General features: G+C 42.4%; 1 protein-coding gene across 1 annotated transcript; it reads left to right on the top strand.

Moving 5' to 3' along the window:
- Positions 1 to 1,693: 1,693 nt before the first annotated feature.
- Positions 1,694 to 6,257, top strand: slitrk2 (SLIT and NTRK-like family, member 2). Its single transcript, XM_074674728.1, has one exon. The coding sequence runs from the start codon at positions 2,609 to 2,611 to the stop codon at positions 5,306 to 5,308; it is 2,700 nt and encodes an 899-aa protein (XP_074530829.1). The 5' UTR covers positions 1,694 to 2,608; the 3' UTR covers positions 5,309 to 6,257.
- The last annotated feature ends 6,057 nt before the right edge of the window (positions 6,258 to 12,314 follow it).

Here is a 12,314-nt window from a genome sequence, read left to right as displayed (position 1 = left end):
TAAGTGATATTATTCAAACAAAGAACAGTAGTCAGCAACAGTAGGTATGAGCAAAAACTGACCCATTTATTGTCAACCAATGGGTAACAGAAATTTTAATGTTAAACACAAAAAAAACTAGTAGTTGAATAACATAAAGAATAAATTAGAAGACCCAGAAAATAACCTAAATAAATCAAATAAAAATAGCAGGAGCAGAGTCTGGAATGGACTGCTTATATCGAAGTGCTTATATTGGAGATTTTAGATGCATTCCGATACGATACCGATATTCGTTTTTTTGCTGATAGTGGACCGATATCCGATATTAATATCAGACTGGGACACCTCTACTGATGTTACCAAGCTTGGACCTGAATCCCTGAATGGAGAATCTGAGTTGTTGTAAAGAGGAAGTTAAGAGACTCCAGACCAAGAAACACAGAGGAGCTGAAGGCTGCTTCAGACTAACATGAGCTTCATAAACACCTGATGACAGAATATACTATTCAGAAGTTTAACGTTTCTGTATTTATCTTTTTATTGGTCTAATATAATATTTTAATTCATGAGACACTTTTGATTCAAACTGTAAGCCATTATCATCATAAAAGAAATAATTGCTGAAATGTTTCACTCTGTGATGATATGTATCGCTCTTTGATTTAAAGTATTTTAAATAAATGAACTTTTCCGTGATATTCTAATTAATTGAGATGAACCTGTACATACAAATGTGTTTATGAGCGTTTATTCATTATTTTATAATGCCTATAATGTGCTTGAATTATGTATCACTTAATGTAAAATGTGCACGCACGTGTGTGATCAATTATCTTACTGTCTGGCTTTAATGTGTGAATACATCTCTGATAATTAATGCACGTTGAGCTCTATGAACCAGAAAGTCTGTGAGTGTGTGAGACTCATAAAGACTGGAGACAAAACAATGGGAGAGATTAATGACACACACACATACACACACACACACACTCACACACACAGGGTCTGAAAAGAGACCTTTCCTGCCTCCTAGTGGCGTCATGGTAAAAAAAAAGAAAAAAAAATACCAAAAAAACAAAAAGCTTCTCATAAACTCACTAACAGAGAGGCAGCAACAGCAGCACTGCCGCTGCACTGCTACATCTCCCTGCTGTGCAGGTATTTAGATTAATCACACCTTTATTTGCTGTTGCAGCAGAAGCTTATCCAGAGGCTTTTATGGAAACTGAGCTCCTATTGGGCATCAGTGTTTGTGACACACTTATTGTGTAAGGGGGGGCTAAGGAATGCTGTGAGCTGCAAAGCTGAACATTTCTATAAATATTACAAACCAGAGGAAAATGATCGCTCATGTGTTCCTTTAAGGTGCAATGCTGTGTTTTTTCCCCCACATTTTAACACAAAAAGACAGAGAAGGAGCCTGCAAACACTCCCAATGATGTTGATTTAATTAAACAGGATGTTGGCTGAAGGGGTATTAAGATCATTTGGTCACATGCATCATGTGAGTTTGAACAGAATACATAATTTAATGAAGGCTGTAGTTAAAATGATAATTATGCGTAAAAGTTGGTTCCTGCTCTAACCACGGTGCGTGTGTGTGTTCATGTTGACTGTTGGTGACGTAACGGCCCCTGCGCTCTCTCTCTCTCTCCCTCTCTCTCTCGAACACACACACATTCACACACACACACACACACACTCACACACACAAACGCAGTGAGGCAGCAGCAGCAGACGCTCAGTGCTGCTCTGAGTGTGCGGAGCGGAGGAGGAGGACCGGCGGGTACAGGCTGTAGTTATGCCTCAGCTCCGGGAATATAAATCTCCCCTCTCTGACTTTCTCTCACGCGCCGTGCTTTTTTCTCTCCTTTCCGGCTCTCGAGCCCACTTTCAGCTGCCTCCTTTTTTCCGAAGAAGGGAATAAAGAAACCCAGCCGTGCGTCATGGTGCGTCTTTGCGCATTATTTCTGGATCTTTGAGGGGAGGAAAAGTGATTTTTCTTCTGCCTGGACTAAAATGACGCTCTTTCCGTGTGTGGGGGAGAAGAGAGGCAGCGTTTCGCAGCCCGTGTCTCTCTGTGAATATTTGGCTGCAGCTGCTGGAGATCTGCGTGAAGCCGCTGAGTAAATCGGCGCTCTCTGTCAGGAAAAAAGGGCTGCGGAGAGCGGCTTTTCCTCCCTCTGAGTCCGCTCTGCCTCTGACTATGTGCCAAGTCCATTCACCACATAGCTGATTTGTCATGGTTTCGCCTTTTTTTTTTTTTTTCATGATTGATTTTTCTTTCGGGAGGGATTTGGGATTTTTTTGGGATTCAAAGCGGAGGTCACCAGAGAGGTTTGCGCATTTCCCCTGCGTCACGCTCCCGTTTTAACACCAAATAACGGTGTTGCGCCAGTTTTCTGGGCGCCTGTATGCATGTGTGTGTGTGTGAGTGAGTGAGTGTGTGTGTTTGTGTGTCTGTGTGTGTGTATGAGAGAGCGCCTCTGCCTCTTTTTTTTCTCCCCCCTCTTTCTGCACGGAGAAGTCTTTTTTTTTTTTTTCTCATTTTTTCTCTCTACTCAAGGCTCGCGCTGCAAAGTTAAATGCTGGATCTGTATTTCAGCGACCATTTTTGGCTGTAAAAATGCTGAGCGGCGTCCTCTTTCTGAGCGTCCTCACGGTCACAAGCCTGACACCGTCCGAAACGCAGAGCCGCAAAACTTCATCTTCCAAAGACATCTGCAAGAACCGCTGCACCTGCGAGGAGCGGGAGAATATCCTGAACATCAACTGTGAGAATAAAGGATTTTCCACAGTCAGCCAGTTTTTGGCACCTGCTAATAAAATCTCTCAGCTTTTTCTAAATGGGAACTTCCTGTCACGGATCGGCGCCAATGAGTTCGTCAATTATGGCAATGTTACTTCACTGCATCTTGGGAATAATGGTTTGCAGGAGATCAAAACTGGCGCGTTTAACGGGCTGCGCTTCCTGAAGCGGCTCCACTTGAACAACAACAACCTGGAGGTGATTAAAGAGGACACGTTTGCAGGACTGGAGAGTTTGGAGTATTTACAAGCAGACTATAATTATATCAGCGCCATAGAGCCGGGCGCGTTCAGCAAACTCAATAAGCTCAAAGTGCTGATCCTGAATGACAACCTGCTGTTATCTTTGCCCCCCAACATTTTTCGCTTTGTGCTGCTCACACACTTGGATTTGCGTGGCAACCGGCTCAAGATGCTGCCGTTTGCTGGTGTTTTAGAGCACATCGGCGGCATCATGGAGATCCAGCTGGAGGAGAACCCGTGGAACTGCACGTGTGATCTCATCCCCCTCAAATCCTGGCTGGACACCATCTCTGTGTTTGTGGGGGACATAGTGTGTGAGACGCCGTTCAGGCTGCACGGGAAAGACATCACACAGCTCATAAAGCAGGATCTGTGCCCGCGCAGGAATGCTGGTGAGCGCGCTCACCCCCCCTCTGACTCTCACTTTCAAGGGGCCCTGCCCCCAACCTACCACCCACAAGGGATCACCCCCACTCGAGCCCCCAAAGCCTCCCGCCCCCCCAAAATGAGATACAGGCCCACTCCTCGCATTTCTAAGGACAAGCACGTCTTTGGGCCCATCATGGTTTATCAGACTCGCTCCCCTGTGCCCATGCTGTGCCCCAGTGTGTGTGTGTGCACGTCACAGAACCCGGACAGCGGGCTGAACATTAACTGCCAGGAGAGGAAACTGCATAACATCAGTGAGCTAAACCCCAAACCCTCCTACCCCAAGAAACTCCACCTGACTGGCAACTACTTACAAGTGATTTACAGAACTGATCTCACAGAGTACAGCTCTCTGGAGCTGCTTCATTTAGGGAATAACCGGATCGCAGTGATTCAGGAAGCAGCCTTTGAGAACCTCACCAACCTCAGACGGCTCTATCTGAATGGGAATTACATTGAATCTCTTTCTCAGTCGCTCTTTGCTGGATTGCAGTCTCTGCAGTATCTGTATTTGGAATACAACATCATCAAAGACATTTTACCACAAACCTTCAACGCTTTACACAACCTCCAGCTGCTTTTCCTCAACAACAACCTGCTAAGAGCGCTCCCCGACCACGTGTTCGGGGGCACGATGCTGACCAGACTCAACCTGAGGAATAATCACTTCTCCTACCTTCCTGTCAAAGGCGTCCTGGACCAGCTCTCGGCGTTCATCCAGATCGATCTGCAGGAGAACCCCTGGGACTGCACCTGTGACATCGTGGCGCTGAAGAACTGGATGGAGCTGTCCAGCACCAGCGTGGTGGTTAATGAGATCACTTGTGATTCTCCCTCCAAACACGCAGGTCGCCTCCTGCGCTCACTTCGCAACGAAGCCATCTGCCCCGAGCCCAGCGAGGCCCCCCCACCACAACACGCCCCCCCTACCAAACCCCCCACAGTCATAAGCCCAGGGACTGAAGCTCCCACTCCCACCTCCTCCCCCTCCTCCTCCCCTTCTCCCTCTTCCTCTTCCTCCTTTAGCTCAGTCAGCCCCACTGAATCCCGGCTCTACACCCCTGAGCTGCACCCTGAGGTCCCTCTCTCAGTCCTGATCCTAGGGCTCCTTGTGGTTTTCATCCTCTCAGTTTGCTTCGGTGCAGGTCTCTTTGTTTTTGTTCTGAAGCGCCGTAAAGGCGTGGAACACGTCCCCACGGGCGCCAACAACTTAGATCTCAACTCTTTCCAAGTGCAATATGGCTCCTACACCCCCGAACCCACGCAAGACAAATCCTCTGAAAGCCACGTTTACAACTACATCCCCCCACCTGTGGGCTCCATGTGCCAAAACCCCATCTACATGCAGAAAGACGGGGAGCAGGTGGCGTATTACCGCAACCTGAAGGAGCTCAGCTTTGGGCCCCTGGATGCAAAGAAGGAAGACATCCTCTCTCGCAGCCCAGGGGCCTACACCATCAGCACAATGGATTTTATGGATAAATCCCCGACATCCTGCGTTCTGACCACGCCGGACCCTCCGGAGATGTTGTATCAGAATTTAGGGGAGAGGCCCACCAAGGAGCTTCCCTCGGCTGCAGGCGCCCCCCCTTTCCATTACAACTTTTGCACTTTACCCAAAAGACCTTGTATCGTGCCCCCCTACGAGGTCGCTACAGCCCGGCGGTATGTCACCCACCAGGACAAGCTGAATAAAACTGCTCTGTACGGGACCCCCAGGAAATACTTTGGGGCAGAAAACTCTTCCAAAAACAATGAGCACCCGCTGCTGCTCCCCGGGAAGCTAAAAACAGAACCAGACTACCTGGAGGTTCTGGAGAAACAGACTGCGATGAGCCAACTGTAAGATAGCGACAATGCCCCCCCCTCTCCCCCTCTTCCTCCCCCCTCCCTCCCAGGTTCTGTGCAGCATTCATAATAATCACGCAGTTACTGTAATAATAGCCCTCTATATATCTATCTTATCTATGTGTTCAATCTGACATGATTGATGGAAGCAAACCCAAGTCTTTGATGATTTTTCCTTTTTTCTTCTCTTTTTTCCAGCTGTATAAAGGAGTATAAAAGTATATTATTATGCAGTTCTATTTTTCCCCTGGAAGGTATAAATTATTTCTTCTTTTTTTGGGAAAATGAAACTCTCAGAGACTTTGCTGACGACAGGTAAAACCATGGGCAGGACTGTGTACAAATACGGCTTTGTGCTTTTCATGAAACTGTATTTTAAATCCCTGTGAAAAAAAAAGAAAAAAACAACAAAAAAACAGATGAAGTCTGAAAGTATTATTCTTTGTAGAAGAGGAGATGCTTGGGATCGACATTCCTTTACATAATTAGCATACGCAGATAAATGGTGAGTGTTTGACCATGAAAGGGAATCCTTTTCCAAATCCAACAAAGCGGCAAAATCTTACGATACTTACTCCAGAAAGTGCCTTTGCACTCAACTATTTTATCAACAATGCTCTCTCTGCAAAACAGAAATGTTCCTCTTCTTCTTCTTCTTCTTTTTTTTTTTTTTTGAAAGTGCTGTATTTTAAAGAATCAAATCTTTATGTAAAATAGAAGACTTATTTGTCTGTTTAAAAAGAAGAAAAATGAACAAAAAAAAAAAAAAAAAAAGAGACTGGTTGTGAAATGATCCATGAGTTCAGGAGGGAGAATCATGTTATTTTGCTTTCCATATGAAGTGTCTTTGGAGATGTACAACTTATAGAGAATTATTGTATGCTATAGGGGAGCAATACAGCGCGGCCAAGTTGCGCCATTAAACTTTCACTGAAGCACTTTGTCAAGATCCTGAGCTCGGGCTCGATTTTTGCTTCAATTGTGCATAATTATTTGTGGCTGCCGCTGCGGTGTGTGTGTGTGTGTGTGTGTGTGTGTGTTTGTGTGTGTGGAGAAAATGCCTGCAGCCTCTCTCCTCTCCTTTCCTCTCTCTGCTGAGATGTGTGATGGCTCCTCCAGTGATTGAGGAGGTGCATTTTTTGGCTCCTGCCTATCGTGACTGATGGCCACAGCTCCCTTTTTTCCTCTGACCTGACACAGCATTTCAAGGTTTTTCTCTGAATTCAGTCTCCTCCTCCTCTTCCTCTTCCTCCTCCTTCCCTGAAAGCTCCTCTTCATCCATCTGGTGGTTCATGGGTAACTCTCATATTTGATGTAGAGGGTCGATATTTGCTTCATCAGGGATGAGAATGTGTGAAAATTCCACAGAGTGCTGCAAAGTGTGTTGAGTTTCTTCTTCTTTTTCCCCAAAGAGAGACAGAAAATGTGCTTTTCTTTACAAAAAAAGAATTGTAATCTTACAGGAGAGAGAATTGTCATTAGTAAAGCAATTAGCAGTCTGAATTGCCTATTGTGGATAAGCAGTAAAAGAAAATGTGTGGATGCTGAAAATGGAGATCTGCTGCAGAGTCCCATCATTCCTCTGCATCCTGCTGCTCAGAAATGACACCCAGGGATGTGGGCTGGGAGAAATGTGTCGTTGTTAACAGGTGCAGGGACAGGAAGGGTCATAGGAGTTGAGGAATATTCAAAGACGTGTTGAGTTGTGTGAGAAATCTGCTCTGAAGGATGAGTAACCGTAATTCCCCGTGACCCCCGCTTGGAGAATGATGGGTATTATCAGCCTCCCGTCTCCATCTCTCCTGACATGGATGAACTGTGCTACCCGCGCTAATGCTGATTCTGTTTTGTGTCCTTCAACTCAAGTTGACATTGGCTCTTTGTATCCTCTGTGAATGGCCTCCCAGCGGCCAAATTTCTTCCCATCCTCCCTCCCCCCTCCTTTCTTTTGTAAGTCCCCGGCCCGCCACCCTCCTCCACCTCCTCCTCTGTCTTTTGTCCTCATGTTTTTGCCTCCGCTGGATCTCTGCTGGCTATTGTGTAGCTGTCCAAGGTGCTGAAATGTTGCCGGCAACAGGGCCGCGTTCCAATCTGACAGCCGGGAGCAGAGGACTCTCAGAAGGAGATGAGCAAATGTGCTGCTTTTTTTTAAAACTTTGCAAAGTTGTGTGGGTTTTTATTTATTTATTTTTTTTTTGTGGAATGCAGATTTTGCTGGAAAGCTCGGTTTCTTTTGTGATGCTGGAAATCTTTCCCCAAAAAGTAGGTCTGTGTACGCTTGAGGGCGTTGAGGTAGTCCCTGCATATTGCATGTGAGCTGGTTGTATTTGCTGCTGTTCGTGTGTGTGTGTTGGAGACACACAGATCGGTTGCAGAGACACACTGGAAACAGGAGTTTAACTCAGAGGAGTTTTCTGGAGCTCTCCATCCTCTGAGGACCTCTGCTCCTCCTCAGAGTGGTCTGCTTTAGACTGTGAAATGCAGCTTAAGCCGTGAAAAGACTCGTGATAAAAAGCTGCCAGGGATCCAGATGAAGTTACTTAGTGTGTGTGAATTTGCTTTGTTTCCAGTCCAAGTGAAATCTTCTTGTTTTGGAGGTGTTAAAGGACCTTTAGGTGACCCATCAGCCTTATTTAGAGCAACATGAGACAGATGAATACATTACTGGGTTTGTGGAGCAACTTTAATCTGGGGTTTTGACGGATAGTACACTCAAAAAATGACACCTCACCTTCATTAAATAATGTAAAGGGAAACTGTGGAGGGGGATGAAGCCAGGAGGAGACTCAGTATTCACATCCTCCTCACTATAGGGGACACGCGTCAATCATCCTGTTACTTTTTTACTGTTTGCACGTCTCACTCCATTAAAAACCACCGGTATAACTCAGGCATGATTTCAAGGCTTTACTCAATAATACTTGACTTAGCTGGTACCTTTAATGAAACTCAGCCACAGTTTATCTTTTAATATCTTAAAATAAAACATGTTTCCCAACTTATCAGGTTAATCTAATGAGACAAACTTTTAGTAAAACAAAAGATGTAAACGCTTGCTTAGTTTCAGTTTTTGATGTGAATAATGAGTTAATTGAACACAGATGTCTCCATGCAAAACAGACGAACCATACACTGCAAAAAAAACTGAAATCTAAGTTAGTATTTTTGTCTTATTTTTAGGGAAAGTTGTCTTATTTTACTAGCTTTGAGTCACATTCAGCTGGCAAACCCAGAAACTTGTCTTATTTCAAGAATTTAATGACAAAAATGAGGTCTGAGTGGCTTCTAACTCGTAAAAAAGATCTTTTAATAGAATTAGAAAAAATGTGCTTGTCATGTTTTCTTGAAATTAGAATAAAATTGTAATACAAGACACTTTTCTCTAAACCCCATTGGCATTTTTTCAAACCTCATTTTGTCTTCAATTAACTTGTAATAAGACGATTTTCTGGACTGCCCAGGTGAATGTGGCTCATATTTGGTCTAAAAAGACATTTTCTACTGAAAATGAGACATGGACACTTGATAATACTTTATTTATTTATTTTTTTTGCAGTGTATGAAGGCCAACTAATAACATACAGATGTCATTCAAGCCTTAAAGTGATACTCCGGGATGGAACAAGTTGGGTCCTATCACAAGGTTTAGGGCAGAAATTACCCCTACAGCAGTGTTTTTGTGCAGCAGAAGCCCAGCATCTGCATTCACGCTTTATCTAAAGAATTTTCAGCACGTTACTTTCACACAAAAACACCGCTAAATAAGGCTCTAGTTCTCATCGTGTCTCTTCGTCCTGGCAGACTACCTGCGATTGTTTATATCTGGCACGTCGTGTGCGAGGACTGATACACTAAGCGGTGAGCGCCTCGTAGCCAGCTGTGGCTCTGCAGCGGAGGTCGTGCCATTTTATGACACGATGAGAACTAGAGCCTTATTTAGCGGTGTTTTTGTGTGAAAGTAACGCGCTGAAAATTCTCTAAATAAAGCGTGAATGCAGACTGATATCAGATTTTTTCGGTGGGAGTCCCTTCCTTTGTGTTTTTGGTCAAGTAAAGTATGGCCCCGTCTGAGTGCAGAGGAAACCAGCAGAGGAGCAGGGAGGGGGTGTTTGGTGCGAGCGCTCTGGGCTTCTGCTGCACAAAAACACTGCTGTAGGGGAAATTTCTGCCCTAAACCTTGTGATAGGACCCAACTTGTTCCATCCCGGAGAATCACTTTAATACAAGAAACTTTTCTCTAAACCCCTTTGGCAATTTTTTTTTTTTGCTAGTTACGAGCAATGCAAACCTCTTTTTTGTCTTTGAATAACTTGTAATAATACATTTTTCCGGACTGCCCAGGTAAATGTTGCTCCAATTTGGACAAAAAAAACCAAACTTTTTTTAAACTGAAAATGAGAGATAAACACGTAATAATACTTTGGGGTTTTTTTTGCAGTGTATGAAGCCCAACTAATCACATACAGATATCATTTTAAGCCGTAAGCCCCAGGAGAGTGAATTTGAAAGGTGACATGAATCAGTATAATGTTGACAGTTAGATAAATGGTTAAAATGTATTGATGTGTTATTTCAGACAAGAGGTGTCACTTGGAGCAAAAAAAAAGGAACCAGAATCAAAACAAACTAAAGGCTCCTCACACACTGTAAAAGGTGAAGCAAGTGTTTCTGTATTATCTTTTGTGAAAAAGATTTTTTTAAAAAAAAAATAATAATAATAAAATGAAATGAATGAATAAATATCTCTTTAGGCTCAATACGAGCCACATTCACCTGATAAGTCAAGAAAATTGTCTTATTCTAAAGATATTAAAAGACAAAAATTATGTCTTAAATGCTTTGGAGGTAAACAAAACCTGCCAATAGAGTAAGACAACTTTTGCTGATTAATTTCTTTGGACTAAAATCATGTCTCATTGCAGGAAACCCAACAATGGGTTGTTTTTTTAGAGGACACAAACCTTGGGTTCACTTTTTGCAGTGCAAACTGACTGATACTCAAGCTGATGTTTCCACATGAGCTACAAAAGCAAACCAGACCAACCATATAAAGTCTGATTACTCCTAGTTTACAGACATTTTATATGTCTGAACCCGCTGGCGGAAAGTCTGTCCAAGCGTCACGGCAACAGCTTTGGTGGGTTTTTTTTCAATGGAAATGATTTTAATGAGTCGTAAATTTGAATGTTGATACAAAGCAGGATGACATCTGTAGTTGAATCACTGACTTGCCCATGCATGGGTAAAATCATTTTGTGCAAAAAGAGGAACCAGAATCAAGACATAATGGAGGTCTATCACGAACTATAAAAACTGAAACCTGAACAAGTGTGGATGTCTTATTTCAGTCAAAACTGTAACTAGTCCAGGAAAAGTGTTTTATTTTGAGATATTAAAAGACAAACCTGACACCTGGACTGTTTGCGGGGTAAAAGAAATGCACCAATAAGGTTAGAAAATGCTTGTTTCTTTCTTGAAATGAGAGAAACTGAAATAGCAGATTTGGGCCATGTCCACATGTGGTGGGGTATTTGGGAAACCACATATATATTTATACTTTTAGGCTTGTAATCCATGAAAATACAGTTCTGTCATTAAAAATTATGTTTTTCTAAACACTCTGGTCAAAGTGAAGGTTTTGAAGGTTCTAGAACATCACAGCTGAATGACAGGGGTTTATTCTGATTTGCTGGAATGAGTTTCATGTCTGAAATACTGACACGTATGGGTTTGGCATGCTTCACGCGACACTTATTGGTAGACTGGCCCAGCTACATGTTGGAAAAAAGTATTTTTAAGAGGGTTGCTTTTGAAGAAAACTGGCTATGGCTGTGGTAAAAAGCCTCCTCATCCTGAAATCAGACATTTTCTGGACTTTTCTGGTGAATTTTTCTCATATTAAGTTAAAAATTATCTTTGGCTCGTTTGGATTTCAGTTTTTACAGTGTGTGAGGAACTTTGGGTTTCTCTTGATTCTGGTCCCCATTATTTGCACTAAGTGGTACCTCTTGTCTCATGTGACATCTTTAAATCATTTATCAAACTGCAAATCCTCCTGCTTCATGCCAACACTGCAAGGTACGACTCATTGAAGTCTTCCTCAAAGAAAATGAAACTAGAGCTGTTCCTCTGTCACTTTGACTGACACCACACCAGCGCCTTCATACATAAAACAACGATTGTATAAGAGCAGTCAGACTGTGTGCGTTCACCCAACTTTGCTTTTGTGTTTAAAATGGAGACATCAGTAAAAATGTTAGGGACTTACACTGTAAAAACTTGAGTCAAGTTTTGATTTCTCATTTTTAGTAACATTGTCTCATTAGACTCAGTATGAAGCACATTCACAAGAGGAGTCCAGATACAGTGCCTTATTTCAAGATATTAAAAGATGATCTCATGAAACCTGACAAGTGATTTAGTCTTACGTCATTGGCCATTTCTTATTTTATTTTTCACTCTTTACAAGCAATTCTGGTGTCATCTGTTATTGACAAAGCAGAAAAATATCAGCAGTTGTGAAAATGCTCAGACTTTTATTGTTCATATTAAACTGTAGCCAGGATGAACAAACATTTTTGGAAGGGTAAGAATTAACAAATGCTGTGTTTTTTTTTATTTTTTATTTTTTACATCTCTTTCACATCTCTTTTTCATATTTTGTTTAAAATTGTCCTGAAAGAAGTCATACTTCTGGACCTGTCAGGTAAATGTAACTCATATTAAGTCAAATACAAAAGTTTTGACTAAACTTAAGAAAAAAAAACAAACAAACAAAAAAAACAACAACACTTGCTTACATTTAAAAAAGGGAAAAAAGGAAAAAATGAACAAAAAAAAAATGAAAAAATGACTCAAATTGAAAATATTACTCTCAAAAAAGGAAAATAATTAAGGGCAAAAATAACAAATGCTGTGGATTTTTTTTTTTCTTTACATCTCTTTTACATCTCTTTTTCAAATTTTGTTTAAAATCGCCCTGAAATAAGTCATACTTCTGGACC

The sequence above is a fragment of the Halichoeres trimaculatus genome, unplaced genomic scaffold (assembly GCF_033239565.1).
Source record: "Halichoeres trimaculatus isolate MK-OKI-2021-1 unplaced genomic scaffold, fHalTri1.1 fHalTri1_scaffold_7, whole genome shotgun sequence".
NCBI classification, from domain to species: Eukaryota; Metazoa; Chordata; class Actinopteri; order Labriformes; family Labridae; genus Halichoeres; species Halichoeres trimaculatus.
Note: the sequence above shows the minus strand (reverse complement) of the source record. Positions and strands in the feature narration are given on the sequence as shown.

Bases quoted from the DNA above. Each gene is read 5' to 3' on its own strand.
- slitrk2 (XM_074674728.1), top strand. From the start codon at position 2,609: ATGCTGAGCGGCGTCCTCTTTCTGAGCGTCCTCACGGTCACAAGCCTG.